This window comes from Tamandua tetradactyla, chromosome X (assembly GCF_023851605.1).
Source record: "Tamandua tetradactyla isolate mTamTet1 chromosome X, mTamTet1.pri, whole genome shotgun sequence".
Lineage (NCBI taxonomy): Eukaryota > Metazoa > Chordata > Mammalia > Pilosa > Myrmecophagidae > Tamandua > Tamandua tetradactyla.
In genome coordinates this window covers 110,622,582-110,648,407 of record NC_135353.1, presented here as the reverse complement: position 1 = coordinate 110,648,407, position 25,826 = coordinate 110,622,582, and the positions used below count along the sequence as shown (strand labels likewise).

At 40.1% G+C, this 25,826-nt stretch overlaps 1 protein-coding gene across 9 annotated transcripts in view; it reads right to left on the bottom strand.

The window, feature by feature from the left end:
* Positions 1-25,826, bottom strand: part of ARHGEF9 (Cdc42 guanine nucleotide exchange factor 9) — a 187,943-nt gene that overhangs the window by 72,452 nt on the left and 89,665 nt on the right. For all 9 annotated transcript variants that reach the window (XM_077146108.1, XM_077146102.1, XM_077146110.1 and 6 more), the window contains 4 exons: positions 23,903-24,094; positions 11,367-11,546; positions 6,215-6,447; positions 719-848 (listed from right to left, as the gene is read on the bottom strand). In XM_077146108.1, coding sequence (XP_077002223.1) covers positions 719-848; positions 6,215-6,447; positions 11,367-11,546; positions 23,903-24,094 — 735 coding nt within the window. The remainder of the gene's footprint in view (positions 1-718; positions 849-6,214; positions 6,448-11,366; positions 11,547-23,902; positions 24,095-25,826) is intronic.

Here is a 25,826-nt window from a genome sequence, read left to right as displayed (position 1 = left end):
ATCTCAACAGAGTGGTGGTGTTTCAGAGGCAAAATCCTAATTTAATTGTTAGGCTGTATATATCCTCTGCAACTGAGCTTCTGGGAATGGAAGGCTTTAGTAACCTCAGCTATCGAAGGCTTTCAGAGAAGTCATGAGAAGTCAGAGAGGTCTCTTTCAATTCAGAGAAGTCATGGCTGTTTGCAATGGAAAGGAAGGGTGTCAGTGATTATTTTTAAAAGCAGATGATGAAAAACAGAATTTTTCTGTGCCTTTGATTAGGATGATGATTATGGCCTGGAGTATGCAAGCTTGGGTTGACCTAGGAGATGTGGCAGGGTGATGTGAGCCAACCAAGAGGAAAAGAAGTACTTTACTGGCCTGCCTGGTTGGGGACAGCTAAGAACCAACCTTGTATTCTGTGTCTGGGAGTGAATTAGTACACACTACTTCTCATCCAAGTCTGTATCTGGTAGTCATAAAATTCCAGAATAACCATGAGCTTTGAAAGGCTACTGAATTGACCCAATTGCTTCCAAGCAATGCCCAAAGAGATGAATCTTTCTTAATGAAATACTGTCACTAAGATGTCTCCAAACTTTTTAGAAACCTTTGTGAGTACTCAATACCTCTCATTAGCAGGAAATTTTGCTCTTCAAATCTAATTCCTTTTTGCCCATTTTTGGATAAGATGGGAGAGTGCTGGCAAACTATTCAGACTCCTTGGTGAAGGTCTTACCTCCCAGTCTAGAACAGAGGCCTGCCATTGGGCAATCTTGTCAATATTCTCCAAACGCCGTTTGCGCTCATTGATCTGCTGAGTCACATTTCTCATGACAGCCAGAGCAGCTGCCACATACCTGTAGTCACTGTGAAGACAGAAGTGATCAAGTTGGATGACTCAACATGCCAGAGACTGCTAGGTGCCAACTCTGACATCCATTCTCCTCTTCCCCCTGAGTGCCTAGTTTTCAAATGGAAACCATACCACTTAAAGTAAAAGACTACATTTCTGGGCAGTACAACAGTGGCTCAGTGGCAGAATTCTCATCCACCATGCCATAAACCTGGGTTCGATTCCCAGAGCCTGCCCATGCCAAAAAAAAAGACTACATTTCCTAATCTTCCTTACATCAAGAGTTGACTACGTAACTAAGTTCTGTCCAATGATGTGTAAGCAGAAGTGCTGAGTGGGCCATCTGTGAAATCTTCTATAAACAAGAGAGTATGATATTCTTTGGCCCTAACTCAATCCCAATGCTTGGAATGTGAATGTGATGGCTGATTCTCTAGCATCCAGGTTGGACCATAAAGACAGGGTCCTTTCCCTAGTGGTTGGCTGCAGAAAGCTAAAAGGCACCAGGTCCAGGTCTTAATAACCATGGATCCACCATACCAGCCATAGGCTGCCTACTTACAGAGTTCTTTTACATAGACCCATATCTTTTTTAAGCCACTATTTATGGGTGCTACTTTATATGATAAAGTAAGGACCCAAAAGGGAGCCTCACAGATATCACAGCTTACCATTTCATCTACCACCTACTTCTAGGGAACCTCTGTACATGGCATTTTGGTTAAGAACACCACATCTGGACTCAGGCTCCCTGAAATTAAAGTCCAGTTTTGCTAACGATTAGTAGTGTGGCCTTTGGTGAGTCTCACTCACTCTCTCAGTGACTTAGTTTTCTCACCTGTAAAATGGAAGAATTATAGTCAGATTTATTGAAGGTTTAATAAATCAAATACAATCATCCGTATAAACGGTTTAACTCTTGGCCCACAATAAATGTCAGCAATATTATTATTACAAATCACATATTTCTCTCATATGGACATAAAATGGATTATCACCAACTCCCCAAACCCTTAATCCCAGAAGTATAATCCTGGACCCAACTTCCCAGGACTTTGGATGGCCCACTTATTGAAGGTTACGCCACACTGCTTAGTTTTTTCTGCTTGTATGAGCTGATTTCCAATTGAATTGCTCCTGTGAACAGATAGTTGAAAGTGAGTTCCAGCTATTTAGTGGAGCTACATTAAATAGAAGAGGGGAGGATGAGTGACAGTTCATTAACATCTTTCCTTAAAGCAGCTGAAAATGTCTTGTGGTTATCACTCAGGACCAATTATTTATTTAAAAGGTGAAAATGAAGATGCATATCAACTCTCTTTTTCTTTCTTAATATGTTGAAGTGTGGGGTGGTAGCCCAAATATGGGCACAGGGAAGGGGGTTTTCACTGTCAAGGTAGACACTAGGCAGAATCTCCTTTTATCTGACTTCTCTGGCTCCAGTCTGTGCTCTAAAACCTGCCAGGACCATGGCCCTAAAACCTTATTGCAGTTTATCGCCTCCAGTGATGGGATGCTCACTATATCTTCTAACCAGTCTATTGTCGGTCAAGATACCTCTGTTAGAAAACTCTTCTTTATTCTGAGATTTAATAAATATTAGCTATTATTAGCTTTTCTTTTGGGTCACACTGCTGAATCATATTGAGCTTATGGTCAACTAACCTTTCCTAAGTCTCTCTGAAACATATTACTAGAAGCTGCATCTCCCTCAGCCTATACTTGAGTTGTTGATTTCTTAAACCCACCTGCAAAACTTGAAATTTGTTCCTGTTACATTTCATTCTCTCATAGTCCCTTGCTGCAACTTGTGGGGAATCTTTTCGGCTCTGTAATATTGCCAAAATTTCTTCATTACACATGTTGCCCAAGCCTGCCGTTTAGATGCAGGGTAGGGTGATGTCAGAAATGGGTGGTTTCAGTGTGGAAGTAGAAGTTTCTGATATAAATAAGTTCTCCTGTTCCATGGGCTCATTTTCTGTCTCCCATCCCTTTCCTCTCTCTCTCTCTCTCTGATTTAAGGACATCAGGAAAAGCCCTGAAGATACTTTCTAGGAGGTCAAGCACATTGGTCTGAAGACTGCTAAATTGACACTTAGATAAAATTGTGCACTGTCCAATACCACTAACCACATTTAATTAAAATTAAATAAAATTAGTTCCTCAGTTGCACTAGCCACATTTCCCAGTACTCAATAGCTACAGATGGTCAGTATTGGACAGCACAGACAGAATACTTACATCACTGCAGAAACTTCTACTGGACATCACTACAATGAGAATGCTCATTATCTCTGCCTGATCCCAGGCACTACCCTAGCCATGGGTTCATCACTGCCACTATGCCATACTGTCTACCTATGCCATTTTTTTTTTCTGGCTGCTATTCCCACAATGGTTAGAGGAGCAATGCTCTATCTCTCACCTGGTTTTAGGGATGGGTGAGAGAATAGAAGAATAGCTGTAGTCCAGCCCATACCATGGTTAGAGAACCTGGGCCCTCAGCTGAGGCTTGAGTATAGCCCCTTGAGGGAGACAGTGACTAAACCAAGGTTTTCTGGTTCTAGACATATCAAATTAACCTCCTTCTTGTACAGTCTTCCTTTTGTCAACATAAGGAAGAGGGGCATACCACCCATCTGTGAGTAAAGGCAGTATTATTCTCCACTTATCATTAGTCTTTAAAATAATAACGTTCACTAGATATATTACATATTGCATAATTGATTCTTTAAGAGCCCCTAAAAGACCGTTTTCAAAGCATAGCCTAAAGCCATGTTAGTATGCTAACATACTAATTTCCCCTCTCAGAGGCCACTCTGACACCCTGTATTTCAGACCTACCCATCTGAACACCAATCTAAACTTCTGAACTGGCAGCATCCTCTAATTGCCTTCAAATCCCAGACTACTCTTGACATGTACAACAGGAGCTGTCATCTTGACTGAGCTTCCTGAGGCTTTCCAAAAGGGGTGGGCTATGGCCTGGGGGTAGTGCTGAGCCCTAACTGGTCACCTCAGAGAGGCCAGGGATTGACGTACCCTGTCACTGTCTGAGCCATGCTCATAGTACTCTGGACCCCAGAGGGTAGAATGGGAGGAGATTAGGGACCAAGAGGGCAAGAGGGTCTTGAGGCAGTGCTTACAGTCAGAAAGGGGTGGAGTATAGAGGAATGGCAAATTCCAGGCAGATGTCCTATCTTGTCTGCTCCCCCTAAATCAACAGTGCCCTGGGGTTGTTTTGGCATAACATACTAACATGGCTTTAGGCTATGCTTTGAAAACGGTCTTTTAGGGGCTCTTAAAGAATCAATTATGCAATATGTAATATATCTAGTGAACGTTATTATTTTAAAGTATTATTTTTAGATCCTCCTGCTAACTTCCACGGAATAGATACTCAGGAGTAAGTAGGTGAGGAGCTATGATATAAAAAACTTCTGAGAAACACTCTTTGAATACCCAGGTTGTAAAACCATTGGTCTGAAGGCTACAAAATTGACATTTAGATAAAATAGTGGCAGCTTCTTGTAACTTAGCATCATGTAGGAGGGCAATTTAACTTGCCTTTTTCTTTTCTTTCTTTTTTTTTGGGGGGGGGGGAGGTGCATGGTCCAGGAATTGAACCAGCGTCTCCTGCATGGAAGGCAAGCATTATACCAGTGAACCACCAGTGCACCCAGTACCATGTAATATGACTACAGAAGTAATTGAAGCTCATGATATCATAGGCTGGCACAGTTAGAAGAGAACTTCTAGATTGGCTATTGTAATGGCTCACAAATAGTCTTGGGTATGAAAATCACCTGGAGAGCACTTCAGAAAGCTGTATTTCCAAACCATTGCTCATGCTTTATGTTCCCACTTTACCACACACTTGCTTACTTGGTGTTATTTTCTCTTTCTGGACTATAGAAGAGTAAATCTGACTAGAAGACCTTCCTTTAAGGGCTTTTCTGTTCTATGCTGCCAAAAATATTTTCTATTTTAGTTTTCAAACCTCTCAATTTTAGCGGAGGTCCTTAAAGTCCTCATAAATCCTTTCAAGAAAATGTATCTTCAGAAGACTCTGGGCTTGTTTTTGGCAATGGGCTGTATCAAGTCTGTTTAAGTGAGATTTAGTTACCTTCAAATTGCATGAGTACACCCCCAAATCACCCCCACCCCCACCACCAGTAAATTGCCTCAGAGAGGAGAAAAGAGTCCTCCTTGTATGATCCTACATGGAATGTAGTGCTACCACTGGCCTTGCTACCCACACAAAGGGAGAGTCCAGTGCCACCACATTTGGATTCAAATATGATATCTTCCCAGGGCTCCAGAACCACTGAAGCACATGACCCATGATTTGCCAAAGAAGTAACATCAACTCAAAATCGAACCCAGGGACTGGCCTAGAAGCTTGACATAAGCCAACTGGCTCATACTCTTGATCTTATGCATCTAGGTCTGGAAGTCAGCCTCAAGGAAACCAGTCAATGGATCCAAATGAAAATGAGCAGTGGGCCTAATAAGAAACAAGCAGAAAGTTTAGTTAAATTAGGCAAAGGCATTTTGTCTTCTTGGAGTGCTCACTATTAGGAAGAGAGCTGGGAGCTGGGCCAACAAGTGTAAGGTCACAGATTTAATACCAATTAGAGGCAGGTTAGTTGTACAACTCACTAGAAACAGCCTGGAGGCTCTAAGCCATGAGGTAAGGTATGTGAGGGCATATGGATGGTTAGTGGTAGGCCATCTTCATTGTTGGAGATAATTCTCAGCATATACCCTTACTGGTAGAGGTGACTGGTATAAATTTCATTCTGAGACAGATAATCTCATTGGTGCTTTCCAAGTTGGTTTTCTCAAACATATCTATCTTCAGGGGAAGTCTCAAGTCTATTTGCCCTCAGAAAGCCTTCAGGTCTAAGGGAAAGGTACAGTTGGGATGAAGTATATGAGGGAGTAAAAAAAGACCAAAGGTATAGCCTTGCAGAAGGAACCCAGGATCAGTACAAGTTGGGCAGATTGGCACCAAGATATCTGAATCTATCAGGCAGAATGGAATTCACAGCTGCATTGATTCTGGGTTGATTAACTTGGCTGAGTTCAGGGTTAAGGAACAGGCTACAAACTCCATGACGGCAGTGCCTAAGTCATACAATAATGATGATGCTACTGATTTTGTGTCTATACTGATTTACAACTTTACAGGTAACTCTCACAAACATTCCATCACTTTATATGTACACAGCCTTGTGAAGTAAACAAGCATGTACCATTATCCCATTCTGTAGATAAGCCAACAAAAGCTCTGAAAAGGTAGGACATACATTCTCAATAAGGACCAACATGTTGGAGGGGGCTCTATCCTTTGCCTCTCCCTCCTCAATCCCTTACCTGTGGTCCTGGGCAGTGTACTTGAGAAGCTCGGCCAGCTGTAAGGGATACTTGCAGATCTTCTGCACTGGAGTCAAAAGGAAGCCATCAATAGCAATGTCAATCATCTGCTGCAGGAGTCGACAAGCCTCAAAGAAGTGCTGGTAGCGGCTGTCCTTCATCAGCTTGGAGAGCTCCATGCAGGCATCCAGGTGGTTGTTACAATACTCAGAGTATATCCAGAATCCATCTTGCTGTGAGAAGAGGTAAAAAAGGGATGAAAGGTAAAGGCTACTGAAGTTCTTAAAAGAAATCTTGGAGAAATGGAAAGACATCCTGTTCTTATACAGGAATATTAAAATAACAACAACATTAATCATTCTTATATAGATCCATAATTTAATAATAAAAATACCAAAACAAATTATTTGGGAACTAGATAAACTGACTGTAAAGACCATAGAGAAAAATATAAGTAAAAATAGTAAGAAAATTCTGAAAAAGGGTAATGAGAGCAGGCTGGCCCTAACAAGTATAAAACACACTATGGTAATTAAAACTGTGGTAGTGAATCATAAAAAGAGATAAATCAGAAGTCCTACTGTTGGCAGTGGCAGACTAAATTGTTTAGATAAATCTTACTACTGAGAATGGCTAGAAAAGCTGGACAAAATATAATAAATCATCCAGAGCCTCAAATTATCTCAATAGAATATCCCTTAGGAAATACATATTGAAGTACTTAGGGGTAAAGAGACCATGATATATGCAAGCCACACACAAACAGCTGAGAACAAAATATGTGAGCCTGTGTGTGTATGTATATATGAATATATTAAGAGAGAGATGGGAGGGGAGAGAAAGGAAAGAGAGAGGGAGAACACACTCAAATGATACAGCAAAAGAGAGGAAATGTTAACAATAGGTGCATCTGGATGAAGGGTATAGGGATATTATCTGTACTGTTCTTAATTTTCAATTTTTCTGTACATTTGAATTATTTCCAAGTAAACCTTTAAAAATTATCTATGTTTTTAGACATTGTTCTATATGCAACAAAAAATAACAATACATGGGAATATGAGACATGAACAAAACCTAAGAAAAAGAATGACAACTGAAATTGATACCAAAAAAATCAAGACGGAGTTATTACATATCAACTTAAAAATTATGATTAAAAAAAACTAAATAGGGAAGCCATAGATCAAAAGACAATATTATAAAAATATATCTTTATATTTTTATAATATAAAAGGACTTATAACCATTATATAAAAGGACTTATAACCATTATATAAAAAGAAACCTTAGAACTCAATAATAAACAAGCCAACTTAATTTAATAAAAACAGGCAAAAGAAAACATAAAAAGGCTGTTATATCATGAAAATATGATTTTATCCCAGCCAACTCACCACACTAACAGATTAAAAGAGTAAATTCATACAATCATTGTGCTGGTTTGAACTGTTATGTATCCTAGAAAAGCCATGCTTTTCTAAATCCTAATCCAATCTTGTGGGGAAAGACCCATTGTTTGGGTGGGATCTTTTGATTAGATTATTTCCATGGAGATGTGACCCTGTCCATTCAAGGTAGGTTTTCATTAGTTTACTGGAGTCCTTAAAAGAGCTGACATAGAGAGGAGAAAAATGAAATCAAGTGACAGACCACTGGACATAACTGGAGACAGGCAGAAGCTAAGAGAGGAGGCCATTGGAACCAGCAGCTGAAAGCAACAAAACCTGGGATCAAAGGAACAGCAGACATTGCCTCTTATTGATGCCTTAATGTGGTATCATGGCCTTAGAACTCTGAATTTATAACCCAATAAATCCTCTTTGTAAAAAATGAAAACATATGTTCTCACAAAGACTCATTCTAGAATGTTCATAGCAGCTTTGCTCATAACAGCTTAAAATTGGAAGCAACCCAAATGTCAATAACTAGTGAATGGCTGGTATATCCATACACTGGAATACTACCAAGCAATGAAAAAGAACTACTGATACATTCAACATGGATGGATATCAAAGGCATTATGTTAAGCGAAAGAAGCCAAGCACAAAAGATTACTACTGTATGATTCCATTTACGTGATATCCTAGAAAAAGCACTGAGAGAAACCATATCAGTGTTTGCCAAGGACCATGGGTGGGGGTAGGTTTTGATTGCAAATGAAGGATGAGGGAACTTTATCATATATAGATATAAATATTCTATATTGTGATTATGATGATGGTAACATGACTATGAACATTTGTTACAACTCAGAATTATACATTTAAAATTAGCAAATTTTATTGTAGGCATATTATACCCAAATAAATCTGATAAAAATGAAATCCTACAATTGACTAATAAATGGATAAACAATCTAATTTTTTAAGCATGGCAAAATAATGCATAAATCTTGAACAGATATTTGCATTCATATGTTCATAGAGGCATCACTCACAATCGGCAAATGATGAAAGATTCCCAAGTGTGCATCACTGAATGCATGAGCAAAATGTAGTATATATGTGCAATGGAATATTATTCAGTTATGAAAAGGAATGAAGTTCCGATACACGCAATGATATGGATAAACCTTGAAGACATATGTTGAATGAAATAAGCCAGACCCATAAGAACAAATATTATACGGTCTCAGTGATATGAAATAATTAGAATAAGTAAATTAATAAAGTCAGAAACTCGCATAAAGGTTGCCAGGGGCTGAAAAAGAGGGGCTGAAAAAGAGGAAGGAATGAGGAGTTAATGCTTAATGGGTAAAGAATTTCTATTTGGGGTAATGGATAGTGGTGATGGTGGCATAACATTGTAAATGTAATTAACATCATGGAATTATATACTTCAATGTTGAAATTTTAGGTTATATATATGTTACTAGGATAAAATATTTTTAAAAACCCATAGGACTATACAATAAAAACAGTGAACCCTAATGTAAACTATGGTCTATAGTTATTAGTACAATTATAATATCCATTCATTGATTATAACAGGTACCACACTAATATGCAGTGTCAATAATGGGGTGGGGTATATGGGAACTCTGTTTCTGTACAGTTTTTCTGTAAACCTACAACTTCTCTAATAAAACATTATTTAAAAATAAAATAAAAATATGGCAGAATCATGCATAAAATGGATAATACATCATGATTAGGTAGGATTTATCCCAGCAACACAGCATTCATTTAAAATATGAAAATGACTCAATCTAAACTCATCACATAAACAAGTTATAAGGGTAAAATCATATGATCATTTCACTAGATTAGTGGTACTTATCATTTTATTATTAAATTACCATTAAATTATCCCACATAATTTAGTGGACACCTTGACAATGTCTGGAGAAATTTTTGGTTGTCACAAGTGTGGCAGGAATCTTACTGGCATCTAGTGGGTAGGAAACAACACCAAACAACCTACAATGCACAGGGCAGCTCCTGATTGAGAACCACTGTTCTACAGCATACTTTTGTCACTCAATACTGTAATTGTGATATCTGTACATGTTGCTATAAAGTACATACATGTGGCCTATTGTTTCTTGCTATGTAAAATCCCATAGTATAATCATCACCTATACATTTCTTTTCCATATCCCTGGTAAAAAATACCTAAATTGCTTCAAATTGCACTCTATAGCACACAACACTGCCACACAATCAATAGCCTTGTACGTGCTCCTTCATGGACCTCTCTAAGAATTTCTCTGGGATATATATTTAGGAATGGAATGGCATGATCATATATATGCTTAACTTCAATAAACACTGCCCAGTTGCTTTCTGGAATGGCTGAACCACTTTGCATACCATGCCTAAAGAATTAAAATAGCAGGCCTGAAACTGCTATCCTTAGGAAGGCCTGCATACAAGGTTCGCTCTTGATTGGCATTTGGGAACTTCGATTTCAACAGGGTTCCCACCATTCGTTGATAAGAACAGCTCACTATGCTTAAATCAAATTTTAGAAAGCATGCAATTTATGCTGAACACATGCTTTTCTTCTGGGGGCCTGGAACTTTGGCATGTGCCACACACATGTGTGCCTATATGACCAGCCCTCAATAAAAATGCTGGACACTGAGTTTCTAATAAGTTTCCCTGGCAATATAATACTTCATATTTGTTGTCACAACTCATTACTGGGGTGTGTCCTGCATGACTCCACTGGGAGAGAACTCTCGGAAGCGTGCACCTGTTGCCCTCCAGACTTTTCCTTAGTGTACCTTTCATTTTTGCTGATTTTGTTCTGTGTCCTCTAACTATAATATATCACAGTCTGAGTCCTGTGAGTCCTCCTAGCAAGCCATCGAACCTGGGAGTAGTCCTACAGACCCTCTGAGACATTCCATAAACAAAGCAGGAGAATTTCCAAGAAATTTTACTTTTAACACAATAGTTTTGTGTGCCATTTGAATTTTATACCATGTGTATATATTACCCATTTAAAAATAAAATATTTCATAAAATGGGGAATTAACAACTATTTTAAGGCAATTAGGTCGCCTGTGAATGAGATTCAAAAAATATTACAGAACCATAGAGGTCACAGAGTGAAACATCCTCATATTCCAGATAAGAAAACTCAAGTCCAAAGAGGGCAAGGGACTTGTTCAAAGTTGCTCAGACAGTCAGACATACGATTTAAATTCTCACTTTCTTGTTTCCTAGTGCTCCTTCTTCTAAGTCATATAGCCCCTTTTTCTACACTTGTCACTTTCCCCATCCCAGAGCTCTCCCCTAAATATCTTGCAGGAACCTCCTTTTCTTATGACCATGATCCCTCTTATTTCTCAGATTCCTAGATTCTCTGTGAAGCAAATATGTTCTGAACCCCGAACGAAAACAGAGTCCCATGGAAACTGAACCCAACGGGACCAAAAAAGAGAAGCTTCAAAAAAATCCTACAAGGAATTTTCTGGAAAAAGAGGGAGAGGGAAGGGGAATGGTAAAGAGAGAGTCCCAAGCCAAATCACAGTATCTTTCCAGGTCCTTATACCCTAGTAAGGAGGCCAAAGTCAGGGGCAGAGAGGAATCCATTCCACATTAGGGGGAAAAGGAGCTGAGAAGGACAAGAAAAACTCTGAATCACCTTCTATTGCTTCCTAATCTCCCTCAAGCCCCTGCCCAAAGAGGAAGGCACTTACATGCTCCAGGAAACAAGGTCCTATCTCACTGAGGTGGGGGTCATCATTGTTGTATTGTTTCTCCAGGTCTCTAACGAAGCCCATTTGAAACCTGTAGATGTCTTCAATATTCCCAAAGATCACCTTCAGTTGCTCATCACTGAACATGTCCCTCCTCTTCCGGCACTGCTTCAGGTAGCCCTACAGACAAAAGAAAAGCCTGGGTTGAGGATCCCCCCAAATTCTGCTGCCAAAGAGCTTTACCATTTCTAAATTACTTGGGAGCTTCATCTCAGTTCACTGAGGTAGACAAGGAATAATTTCCATTTTCCATAGGAGGAAACTGAGATTTAGAGAAGAAAGTCACTTCACCAAGATCTGCCAGTGAGTAATTAAGAAAACTGGATCTCCAGCAAATGTTTTCAAACTCCAGAGTCCAGGGCTTTGCCCACCATTCTCTACATAAAGGACCCCAAATGTTATAGGGCCCTTTCCCAAAAGCTGGTTGAGCACAAACATTTTCACTTGTCTTAGTAGCTATTGGCTTTGTTGGATCCATTCACATCTCTAAATTTCTACTCCTTATAGGACCAACCCAAAAGGTATTAATAACAATTAACAATTTCACAGAGGCCAGGAAAACTTGCCAAAAGGGAACAAGAATTGATAAAACCACACCATTTCATAAAGTAAACGTCTTACGCATCCATGGCAACTGATCAGAAAAGAACATTTGGATGAACTTAGGCAACAAGCTTATGAGTGCCTTTGCATGGTATTTCTAAGAGGGTAGGTGCTCAGTACACATTTGAATAAATAGATGAATTAATAATATAGTTAGCCATTGATGAAAGGGAAGAACAGATGAAGATTCTTCGTCCGAGAGGAGAGCAATGAGATGACATAAACAGATTCAGGGCATACTGCAAGTCAGGGCAAAAAATCCACAGTTTAAATTGAGTCTTTGGTTCTGAACCTATGGATATGGATTTTTCACCAGCATCCACCATTCTTACTCCTTTTCTTCTAAAAGTTAAGTGTGATTTTCTTAACACCTTTCGTAAGTGTTGAACCCTAATGAGGAATGTTGCAGTGACTGACTTGCCACTTCTGGCCCTCTCTCTTACCTCTTCGTTGTCTCCCCTAACACAGGTGCCCATCAGATCATCTGAGCATTCTTCACAAAGATCCCTATGCTTGGTTTTAAGGGTCTTTTCCAATCCTATGAACATCTCACTTCCTGTATTTCTTCCCACCTCTAATCAGCCATTAATTAGTATGTATTTTCCAGCAGTTTGTAAATTAGTAGACTATGCCTGTGTACCTGAGCCTGGGGTGTGTGTGTGTGTGTGTGTGTGTGTGTGTGTGTGTGTGTGGTGTGTGGTGTGTGTGTCTCTCTCTGTCAGTATCTTAGCAAGACTGGACAGGGAAAATGGTGAGCATATCATCTGACAGGAACTTTTCCAGCTCAATATTAAGCAGTAGACAGAGGCTTTCTCAACCATGCTTCTACTTTTTCTCCCTAAGGTAGCCCTGGAAGAACTGCTGGAAAAAAATCAATAACAATGTCACATCAGCATGTCACTTCTGGGTAAGCAGTATGTACTAGTAAGAGATCAAATTTGGAAAAGAGGAAAAGCCTAACAACTCACTCAGACCAGGGAAGCCAGTTCAGGAAATACTAAATAGTTTTGTTCATTGCTACCATCTGAAAGGTCTCAGGGAAGGAACCAATCGCCATTATATTCCCAAAGTACAGCAAGAATACTAGAACTCAACATCATAGAATATAACGCAAAAAGAAAACAGATGAAGATGTTAGCATGGCTTCCTAATTCCCCAAATATTCCATTCATTGCCATTGTTGGGGAAATAATTTTCTTTCTATTTGATGATATATGCTATAGTAAGAATATTAAGTTATATATAAGGAAGAATATACTCCCCATGGGATGGTGGGACTCGAGTGTTTCGTCAATTAAAACGGTTGTTTTTCTCTAAAGCTGTACTTAGATTGAATATATTCTGGTACATTTAGCTTGTTAGAATGTCACATAACCATTAAAAATAGTGATTAGGGAAGATGGCGGCTTAGTAAGATGTGCGGGTCTTAGTTCCTCCTCCAGAAGAGCTACTAGGGAAGTAGAAATGGTACAGAACAGCTCCCGGAGCCAGGACAGAGACCAAGAAGACAGCGTACCCCATTCTGGAACGGCTGACTGGCTGGGAGAATCTGCTGCGGTGAGATCACCAAGGGGCGCATGCTTCCCCGGGCCGGGGTGGCAGGCGGCCGGAGTCCCTCCCTCCCTCCTTCCCGGGCTGGCTGGGAGAATTGGACAGGCGATACCCTCAAGCCACGGCGGCTGGTGCCCCACCCCCCAAGCGCGGGCCCCCGGACCAGCTGGGAGAATTGGATCGGAGATCCCCCAAGCCGCGGAGACCGGCGACCAGGGTCCTTTCAAAACACGTGGCTTCCCGGTCCGGCTGGGAACGGTGGATAGGCACTCCCCCAAGCTGCGGCGGCCGGCGCCACCCCGCCACGCTTGGCGCCCCAGGCCGGCTGGGAAATTTGGACAGGCGCTCCCCCAAGCCGCGGAGGCTGGAGACCATCCCCACGCGTGGATTCCCGGGCCGGCAGGGAGATTCGGATTGGCACTCCCCCAAGCTGCTTCGGCTGGCGACCCTCCCCTACAGCGAGAGTTTTCCAAAGTTAAAGAAGCCACAGCATCTTTTACTGGTGGGACCCGCAGACAGACGAGCACCATGAGCGCCACCTACTGGGCAGGATAAGAAAAACAGAGCCCAGGGATTTCACAGAAAAATCTTTCAACCTACTGGGTCCCACACCCAGGGAAATCTGATTAAATGCCCAGACGCCAGCAGAAGATAATGGATCACACTCGGAAAATTGAAGATATGGCCCAGTCAAAGGAACAAACCAATAGTTCAAATGAGATACAGGAGCTGAGACAACTAATTCTGAATATACGATCAGAAATGGAAAACCTCTTCAAAAACCAAATCAATAAATTGAGGGAGGACTTGAAGAAGACATGGGCTGAACAAAAAGAAGAAATAGAAAACCTGAAAGAACAAATCACAGAACTTATGGGAGTGAAGGACAAAGTAGAAAAGATGGAAAAAACAAAGGATACCTACAATGGTAGATTTAAAGAGACAGAAACTAGAATTAGTGAATTGGAGGATGGAACATCTGAATTCCAAAAAGGAACAGAAACTATAGGGAAAAGAATGGAAAAATTTGAACAGGGGATCAGGGAACTGAATGACAACATGAAGCGCACAAATATACGTGGTGTGGGTACCCAGAAGGAGAAGAGAAGGGAAAAGGAGGAGAAAAACTAATGGAAGAAATTATCACTGAAAATTTCCCAACTCTTACGAAAGACCTAAAATTACAAACCCAAGAAGTGCAGCGCAACCCAAAGAAAATAGACACAAATAGGCACTCTCCAAGACACTTACAGTTAGAATGTCAGAGGTCAAAGAGAAAGAGAGGATCTTGAAAGCAGCAAGAGAAAAACAATCCATCACATACAAGGGAAACCCAATAAGACTATGTGTAGATTTCTCAGCAGAAACCATGGAAGCTAGAAGACAGTGGGATGATATATTTAAATTACTAAAAGAGAAAAACTGCCAACCGAGACTTCTATATCCAGCAAAATTGTCCTTCAAAAATGAGGGAGAATTTAAAACATTTTCAGACAAAAAGTCACTGAGAGAACTGGTGACCAAGAGACCAGCTCTGCAAGAAATACTAAAGAGAGCACTAGAGTCTGATACGAAAAGACAGAAGAGAGAGGTATGGAGAAGAGTGTAGAAAGAAGGAAAATCAGATATGATATATATAATACAAAAGGCAAAATGGTAGAGGAAAATATTATCCAAACAGTAATAACACTAAATGTTAATGGACTGAATTCCCGAATCAAAAGGCATAGACTGTCAGAATGGATTAAAAAACAGGATCCTTCTATATGCTGTCTACAGGAAACACATCTTAGACCCAAAGATAAATATAGGTTGAAAGTGAAAGGTTGGGAAAAGATATTTCATGCAAATAACAACCAGAAAAGAGCAGGAGTAGCTATACTAATATCCAACAAATTAGACTTCAAATGTAAAACAGTTAAAAGACACAAAGAAGGATACTATCTACTAATAAAAGGAACAATTAAACAAGAAGACATAACAATCATAAATATTTATGTACCGAACCAGAATGCCCCAAAATACGTGAGGAATACACTGCAAACACTGAAAAGGGAAAGAGACACATATACCATAATAGTTGGAGACTTCAATTCACCACTCTCATCAATGGACAGAACATCTAGACAGAGGATCAATAAAGAAAGAGAGAATTTGAATATTACTATAAATGAGCTAGACTTAACAGACACTTATAGGACATTACATCCCACAACAGCAGGATACACCTTTTTCTCAGGTGCTCATGGATCATTCTCAAAGATAGACCATATGCTGGGTCACAAAGCAAGTCTTAACAAATTTAAAAAGATTGAAATCATACACAACACTTTCTCGGATCATAAAGGAATGAAGTTGGAAATCAATAATAGGCAGAGTGCCAGAAAATTCACAAATACATGGAGGCTCAACAACACACTCTTAAACAATGAGTGGGTCAAGGAAGAAATTGCAAGAGAAATTAGTAAATATCTCGAGGTGAATGAAAATGAAAACACAACATATCAAAACCTATGGGACGCAGCAAAGGCAGTGCTAAGAGGGAAATTTATTGCCCTAAATGCCTATATCAGAAAAGAAGAAAAGGCAAAAATGCAGGAATTAACTGTCCACTTGGAAGAACTGGAGAAAGAACAGCAAACTAACCCCAAAGCAAGCAAAAGGAAAGAAATAACAAAGATTAGAGCAGAAATAAATGAAATTGAAAACATGAAAACAATAGAGAAAATCAATAAGACCAGAAGTTGGTTCTATGAGAAAATCAATAAGATTGATGGGCCCTTAGCAAGATTGACAAAAAGAAGAAGAGAGAGGATGCAAATAAATAAGATCAGAAATGGAAGAGGAGACATAACTACTGACCTCACAGAAATAAAGGAGGTAATAACAGGATACTATGAACAACTTTACGCTAATAAATATAACAATTTAGATTAAATGGATGGGTTCCTGGAAAGACATGAACAACCAACTTTGACTCAAGAAGAAATAGATGACCTCAACAAACCAATCACAAGTAAAGAAATTGAATCACTCATTCAAAAGCTTCCTAAAAAGAAAAGTCCAGGACCAGACGGCTTCACATGTGAATTCTACCAAACATTCCAGAAAGAATTAGTACCAACCCTGCTCAAACTCTTCAAAAAAATCGAAGTGGAGGGAAAGCTACCTAATTCATTCTATGAAGCCACCATCACCCTCATACCAAAACCAGGCAAAGATATTACAAAAAAAGAAAAATACAGACCAATCTCTCTAATGAATATAGATGCAAAAATCCTCAACAAAATTCTAGCAAATTGAATCCAACAACACATTAAAACAATTATACATCATGACCAAATAGGATTCATCCCAGGTATGCAAGGATGGTTCAACATAAGAAAATCAATTAATGTAATACACCATATCAACAAATCAAAGCAGAAAAATCACATGATCATCTCAATTGATGCAGAGAAGGCATTTGACAAGATTCAACATCCTTTCCTGTTGAAAACACTTCAAAAGATAGGAATACAAGGGAACTTCCTTAAAATGATAGAGGGAATATATGAAAAACCCACAGCTAATATCATCCTCAATGGGGAAAAATTGAAAACTTTCCCCCGAAGATCAGGAACAAGACAAGGATGTCCATTATCACCACTATTAGTCAACATCATGTTGGAGGTTCTAGCCAGAGCAATTAGACAAGAAAAAGAAATACAAGGCATCAAAATTGGAAAGGAAGAAGTAAAACTATCACTGTTTGCAGACGATATGACACTATATGTCGAAAACCCGGAAAAATCCACAACAAACGACTAGAGCAAATAAATGAGTACAGCAAAGTAGCAGGTTACAAGATCAACATTCAAAAATCTGTAGCATTTCTATACACTAGCAATGAACAAGCGGAGGGGGAAATCAAGAAACGAATCCCATTTACAATTGCAACTAAAAGAATAAAATACCTAGGAATAAATTTAACTAAAGAGACAAAAAACCTATACAAAGAAAACTACATAAAACTGTTAAAAGAAATCACAGAAGACCTAAATAGATGGAAGGGCATACCGTGTTCATGGATTGGAAGACTAAATATAATTAAGATGTAAATCCTACCTAAATTGATTTACAGATTCAATGCAATACCAATCAAAATCCCAACAACTTATTTTTCAGCAATAGAAAAACCAATAAGCAAATTTATCTGGAAGGGCAGGGTGCCCCAAATTGCTAAAAGTATCTCGAGGAAAAAAACGAAGCTGGAGGTCTCACGCTGCCGGACTTTAAGGCATATTATGAAGCCACAGTGGTCAAAACAGCATGGTATTGGCATAAAGATGGATATATCGACCAATGGAATCGAATAGAGTGCTCAGATATAGACCCTCTCATCTATGGACATTTGATCTTTGATAAAACAGTCAAAGCCAATTCACCTGACACAGAACAGTCTCTTCAATAGAGGTAACACAACCCTGGGATAGAATACTGTCTCTGACCCTACTATATTCACCTTCTCTATCTTTCTTTTGCTCTTTCTAACACCTGTGGCAGCCAGCAGTGACAAAGATATTTCGAAAGAATGACCCAGCAGATCGCCAACAAGAGCTTGGCTCAGATTGGCTGGATTGGGAAAGTCCTCAAAGCAGGGTCAAAGCATTCTACCTTCTGCAAAAACAAACCGTTCCCTTGTTGTCAGTCTGTTTACTGTTGGAAGAGGTCAAGATGCTTGGAAATTTGAACAGTATATCCTTTCAAGACTAGAGGATTCCCACTAGATCATTGCCTGAGAACTCTGGGCACGTAATTTTGCCTCTTGGTTTGTTGATTTAAAAAATAGGAATAAAAATCAATAACAAACTTTACTTGGTTTGAAGATCAAATGGGATAAAATGTGAATGTACTCTGCTAATCAAATCTTTATGTGCATATGAGACATTATATTTAATTCTATCAAAAATATTTATTGGGTACCTATTAGTGCCAGGCACTATGCCAGATGCTGAGAATACATCAATAAACCAAGAGACAAAAATCCCTACCCCTTGTGGAATTTACATTTTAGTAGGGGAAATAGACAATAAACAAAATAAACAAGAAAACTATATAATATGTCAACTAACAGTAAGTGCAATAGAGAAAAATAAAGCAGGAAAAGGGAAGAGGGAGTACAGGCTTAAAATTTTGAATGGGCTGGTCAGAGAACATCTCAAGGGAAAAGTAATATTTGAGTAAAGATTTGAAGGCAGTAAGGAAAGAGCCATGTAGACATCTGGAGGATGAGGTCTCTAGGCAGAGAGAACAGACAGTGTAAAGGCTCTGAGTGGGGAGTATAGTAAGTCTGGAACATTTAAGGAACACCAGGAGGTCAGTGTTGCTAGAGTAGTGACAGCAAAGGAGGAAAGAACCAGGAGATGAAATCAGAGAGGTAAGGAGGGTGTGATGGGTAATTTTATATGTCAATTTGGCTAAGTTATGGTTTCCAGTTATTTGGTCAAGCGAGCCCTGGCCTCATTGCTACTATGAGGGTATTTTGTAGATGGATTTGCATCTATAATCAGTTGACTGCATCTATGGCTGAATTCAGGTACAATCAACAAAGGAGACTGCACTCAGCAATGTGCAGAATCTCCTCATACAATGAGTTGGAAGTTTTAAAAGACAAAACGGAGGACTTCAGAAGAGAGAAAGAAAGAATTTCTGTTCCTACTTTAGCCAGCCAGCTTTGCCAGGGGGATTAAACTTCACCTTTTATCAGAGTTTCCAGCTCATGACCAGCCCAACAGAATTCGGATTTCCCAGTCCCCATGGTTACAAGATCCCATATATGTACACACACATACATATCCTGCCAGTTCTTTTTCCCTGGAGAACCCTGACTAATAGAGAGAGGCTGACAATACAGGACCTTGCAAGTAATAAGAATGTTAGCTTTTACCCAGGGAGAAATGGTGAAGTATTGGAGGGTTTTGAGCATAACCTGCTTAGGTCTTGACAGATCCCATGGTTGCCATGTGGAAAACAGACTATACTTACTTATATCAGAGACTCTATGCTATCATAAGACAGTTATCATTTTAGGGGAGTGTTTTCATTTGCTAAAGCTGCTGGAATGCAACATACCAGAAATGGATCGGTTTTTACAAAGGGGATTTGTTAAGTTGCAAGTTTACAGTTCTAAGGAATTAAAAATGTCCAAACTAAGGCATCCAGATAAAGATAGCCTGACTGAAAAAAGGCCAGTGTCTGTCACATGGGAAGACATGTGGTTGGCATCTGCATCCTCTCCCAGTTTCTGTTTTCAAACAGCTCTCTCAGCTCCTGTAGATCCTTCTGGGTTCTGGCTTGCTTAGCACCTCACAGGAAGGCACATGGTGACGTCTGCTAAGTCTCCACATATCCAAACATCCATGTCTAGGTGTCTACTCTTGCCGTCAACACTCCAGGCATTTCCTTCTGTACTTCAAGTATCTCCAAATGTCTGTGTCTATGTCCCTTCTGAGCTCTTTCCCTCTCCATGAACTCTCCTAAAGACTCCAGTAAACTAATTAAGACCCACATTGAATGGACAGAATCAAATCTCCATCTAATCAGAAGGTTCAACCAACAATTGGGTGTGTCACACTGCCATGAAAACAATCCAATCAAAGTTTCCACCCTAAGAAGTAGGTCTGCCCCGACAAGACTAGATTAGGAAAAAGAACATGCCTTTTCTGGATTTACATAACATCTTCAAATCATCACATTCCACCCTCTGGACATGTTCTTTCCATGTACAAAATACATTCATTCCATCACAATATCACAAAAGCTTTAAACCATTTCAGTAACAATACAAATATAATACAAAGTCAAAACCAGTATAAAATCTCATCAAGTTACAGGCATGGTCTGTCCTAAAATCAGCTGGGCATATGCCATTAGATTTCAAGATCTACGAGTCACTTATCCTTGGGGCTGGGGCTTGAGATAGCAGCAATCCCACCCTTTCCAAAGGCTTACACAGCAGTCTTCTTCTCTCCAAACACTAAGGTGGGTTGCAACATTGGGGAATTTTGGGAAGACCACCTTTTCTCAGCTCTACCTTCTCCAAGCATTGGGGTGGCTCCCAGGGTCTCTAACATCTCTGGGGCACACACTCAACCCCCTAAGAAAAGTGGGGTGGTAGTGAAGCTCCCTTTAATCCCCAAGCAATGGGCTCCACTCTCTGTGAGACCTGAGGCAGCAACACTCTTCCACCTGCCCTTAGCTTCCAAGGCAAACCCACCCTTTCAACAACGATGGGTGGGCCCACTCTCCTGGCCCGAGATTTCTTGGCTTCAGAAATTAGATTCCATGGTTCTGCCTTTGAAGTCATTTTTCCTTCAATCCATCCTTTTAGTCCAGACTGGCAGTAGTTTTGTTTATACAGACCTTAAAGAAAATTTGTTCATTTTCCATGTAGAGCACAGGAATCAAAGCTATCAGACAATAGAACTTTCCACAAATCCTTTCAAGATAACTCCATTTCCAATCCTGGCCTTGTTTTTAAATGGCTGATTTGTCATGTTTGGTTGAATCCTCATGTGGGCACTATTCTCTGGGGTCTCCCTTTCTGGAAGCCCAGAATTTTTCAGACCATCATTTCTGGTTTCCTTGAACCCAAGAGTTCAGTTCTCAGCTTATCTCTTTCCTGTCACATTTCACTATAAGCTGCAAGGAGAAACCAGGCCACACTTTTCACATTTAATTTGGAAATCTCTTCAGCTAAATATCCCAGCTTGTGGCTTTTAAATTCTGCCTTCCATCCAACATCAGGAGTCAATTTTGCCACACTCTCTGCCACTTTGAAACAAACATTGCCTTCCTTTCAGTTTGCAATAACACATGCATCATTTCCATCTCATGCCTTATAAGAAGTATCCTTAGAGTCTACATCTCTACCAACAGTCTCTTCAAAGCAATCTAGGCTTTCTCTATGAAGCTCCTCACAATTCTTCCAGAATCTTACCCATTATCCATTTAAAATGCCATTCCAACAGTATTTGCAAACTGCAGCACCCAAATTTCTCTGGTACCAAAATCTGTTTTATGATATTATAGACAGCTGTCATTTTAGAGCAGTGTTTTCATTTGCTAAAGCTACTGGAATGCAATATGCCAGAAATGGATTGGCTTTTATAAAGGGATTTATGAAGTTACAAGTTTAAGTTCTAAGACCTTAAAAATGTCCAAACCAAGACATCCAGCAAAAGACACCTTGACTCCAAAGAAAAGCTGATGTCTGTCACATTGGAAAGCATGTGGTTGGTATCTGCATCCTCTGCCAGCTTCTAGTTTCAAACAGCTCTCCCAGTCCCTGAGGATCCTTCTGGCTTCTGGCATGCTTAGCATCTCATGGAAAGGCACAAGGCAACGTCTGGGTGTATCACATTTCCATGAAATAATCTGATCAAAAGGTCACACCAACAACTGGGCGTGTCAAATCTCCGTGGAAATAATCCAATCAAAGTTTCTACCCTAAACAGTAGATCTGCCCCTGTAAGACTGGATTAGGAAAAAGAACATGGCTTTTCTAGGTTTGCATAACATCTTCACACCAGCTCAAAGCAGTGATGCTCAAATTTTAGTATGAATTGTAAGTGAAAATGGAACCTTTCTAAAATGCAAGTTCTGATTCGGTAGGTCTGAGATAGAACCCAAGAATTTGCATTTCTAACAAGTTCCTGGGTGTTTTGGGTTGAATTGTGTTTCCCAAAAGATATGTTGAAATTTTAACCCCTAGGTTCTCAGAAAGTGACCTTACGTGGAAATGGGGTTATTGCAAATGGAATTAGCTAAATTAAGATGAGGTCATATTGAGTAGAGCAGGCCCCTAATCCATATGACTGGTGTCCTCATAAGAAAAGGAGTAGAGATACAGGGACACAAGAGAGAAGACAGCCACGTGAAGATGTAGGTGGAGACTGGAGGGATGTATCTACAAGCCAAGAAAGACCAAAGATTGTGTAACCTTCAACGCTCCAAGAAGGGGTGAGACAATGGGTTGAAGTGAATTAAATCACAGCCACAATCCTTGACCTGGGTCTTTCCAGGTCTGTACTGTTCAATGTGGTTGACACCAGTTACACGTGGCTATTTAAATTTAAATTTCAATTAACTAAAATTAAATAAAATTTAGAATTTCATTTTTCAGAAGCACTAACATTTTAAGTAATCAATAGCCACAAGTGGCTGGCTAGTGTCTACTCTATTGGACAGTGCAGATATAGAACATTTTCATCCTTGCAGAAAATTCTATTGTTCAATGCTACTTTAGAGAAACAATAACTTTGAAAAGTATTAGAGGTGTATTACTGATACCACAGTGGACTCTGGCTCTACTCAGGAAGACTGAGGAAAAGATAGTAGGACATGAATTTTTCTATGGAAGAAAGAGGGCAAAAAGATTCAAAGCAGAGTTTTCCCTGGGTCAAGTTCTCACTTGATAAAAGGAGAAAGCTATAATTGTGTCTGTTTTAAATCTTTTAAAAATGTTTTTCTCCAGTCCCCATTGGTTTTCCCTTACTATTTAGTAAAAATGTCAGCTAGTCTTCACTGAACACAAGAGAGTGGAGAAAGGGGCCTTATCCACACAAAAGGCAGTTAGATGGAAGGGATGGGAGTAGGAAAAGGAAAACCACAGTTTATGAGGGACAAAGGGGCATACTGAAAGAACTGACGCTTTTCCACTCAACCTTCACTGCCTATCAATTCCTTTCTTCCAGGCCTTTTCTGCTTAACCCAAAACAATGTTTCTGCAAGTGAGGGGAGAGGACTAGCAGCATCAGCACCACCAGGAACACTTGTTAAACTTAGAGATGTTTTGTCTTAACCCAGGCAGACAGAATTCATATTTTGGGGTGGAGACATACAGGGGCTGAGATCTGTATGCTTGGCGAGCTTCCCCAAGGACTCTAATGCACATTCACATTTGTGAACCACTGGTTTAAAGGAAGATGTGTCTGGCATTAATAAGGAAATCAGGCCCTTATATGGGGTGGAAGCAACTGGATCAGAAACTAAGAGGATGGAGTTGGAGAGTGATTCAGGGGAGGAGGGATTCAGAGAAAGGGAGAGAGAGAATGAGAGAGAGAGAGACAGGCAGACAGAAAAAGAGAGAAACAGACAAATGGACAGAGACTGAGAAGTCCCCTAGGAGCAGTTTAACCCCCATGGAACTGAATCTGGAAAGCCAGTATACATGCCCTTTCCAAAATCTTGGGGCTTTCATAGGCTGGGCCCAGGAAAGTCGTCAGTTCTTCATGGACCTGTATGCCCCTTTCTACATGTACCATCATGGCTGGGCCTACCTCACAGATGTCTTTGAGGTGCTTGATGTAGTGGCGCTCAGTGCTCATGATCTCATTGATGACGTTGGCCCGCATCTGGTCTCGGTTCTGAAGTGGCCGACCCAGACAGAGGCAGTCTGAGTTAGGGTCCAGGTGCCCATTCTGCACATCACTGGGCCCTTCTTCCACCCCATCCTCCTGGTTCACCCAGAGCTGTGGAAACAGGTAAAAGAAGAAGAATGAGTTAACTTTCCTCTTTGAGTAGTTTGCAGCCAAGTAGAACCAGGATGAATTAAATTCTTCAGGCATTCAGAGGGCTTTCAACCAGGCGGCCCCTGCAAATGGAGTACCAGACCTGGAACTAGGGTGACTTTCTAGCCCTGGGCATGGATCTAGTCCTCTTTAGGCCTCTTGTCACCCACCAGTAAAATGGAGCATGGAGAGGGGAGGGAATAAATGATCTCTGAGAGCCCTCTTAGGTTAAGTCTCATAATAGAGAAAAATGATGCCAAGTTCATGCTGGAGTACATCTCAGCATCACAACTAGATAAAATAGAAAGGATTAAGCTATAGCTCTTGGGTGCCACAGCTAGATTACTGTCAAAACATATATAGCATGTAAATGTTATAAAGTTGGATGCTGGAGCGTTTGTTTCAAAAACAGGGCATTCAGTGGTATTGATTTCCACCAAAGGATGTGCAAATAATCATTAAAATTTGACTGGAAAATTACTTGGGGATGCAAAGATCAGTACCTTCTAAAGTTCATGGTGGGGAAGGCAGAATATTCCCCCATCACATAATAACAACAACTATTAACTGAGCACTTCATATATACCAGCCACTGAGTAAAGACCTTCAATACACTCTCTTTTTAAATCCTGTTAGGTAGGTATCATTACCACCATTTCACAGAAGACACTGAGGCTCAGAAAAGTTAAGGAACTTGTCTCAACTCAGGGAGCAGAGAGTTTAAGCTAAGATAGGAGCCAGGCAGTCTGATCCTTAACCACTGCCAGTACCTTTGTGCTTCTAGCTCTAAGGGAGATAAGAAATGAGAAGAGAAGGGCTTAGATCAGGGTGGGCTAATAATTATTTAAATAATCATAAATGGATCAGTTGGTACATGTTGAGACTTTTCCATTGAAAATCAGGAAGGCAGAGGGAAACTGAAAAAATATCCTTTTGGGAGGCTAGGTGAAATACCTTTAAATCTAGGATGACTTAGCTTGAATCAGTGACATACCATTTCAGTCTTAGGAAGGGGGGCAACCATGGGTTCATTGAAAAAAGAAGGGTAGACTCAAGGCAGTGGCAAAATCTGCTGGGAATATTAGGTAAGGAGCTTACCAGGAGGTTCACCATATTTAATCAACTGTATATCTTTCCTCTCCTTAATTCACTGCCCCCAGCTTTTTCCAAGTTCCTGGCTCAAGAAGTTGAGTTCAAGCAATTTAGACACATCACTATTTCTGCCACCAGAAAAGCCTTTTGGTGGGTGACTTTAGGGGGACTGAGATATTGGGATGGAGCTAAAGGGACAGTAGTTACTTCCCAACTCTATGCATCCTCCCTTCTCCCTTTGCCTCACAGGGAATGGGGACTATGGTTACCATTCGATGAGCATAGAAGTATTACCAACATATATTCCACTTATTTGCCACAGGCCGAAACAAGAAGGACTCAAACATCAAAAACTTCTCTCCACCAAGACCTATCATTCCCTACAAATACTCTATTGGAAATGTCTTTTCAGCTTCTTAAAGGTTGCCTTTCTGTCTTCAATATGCTAACAGCTATCCTTTAATATAATCAATAGACAATGTTGAGGGACAATTATTCAAGGAAAAGAACTGTTCAAAGAAGAGCGTCTAAGGCATTAAAGCAAAACACATCATATACAGGACACTGTCCATTTTGAAGAAATGTAACCCTCACCCTTCAG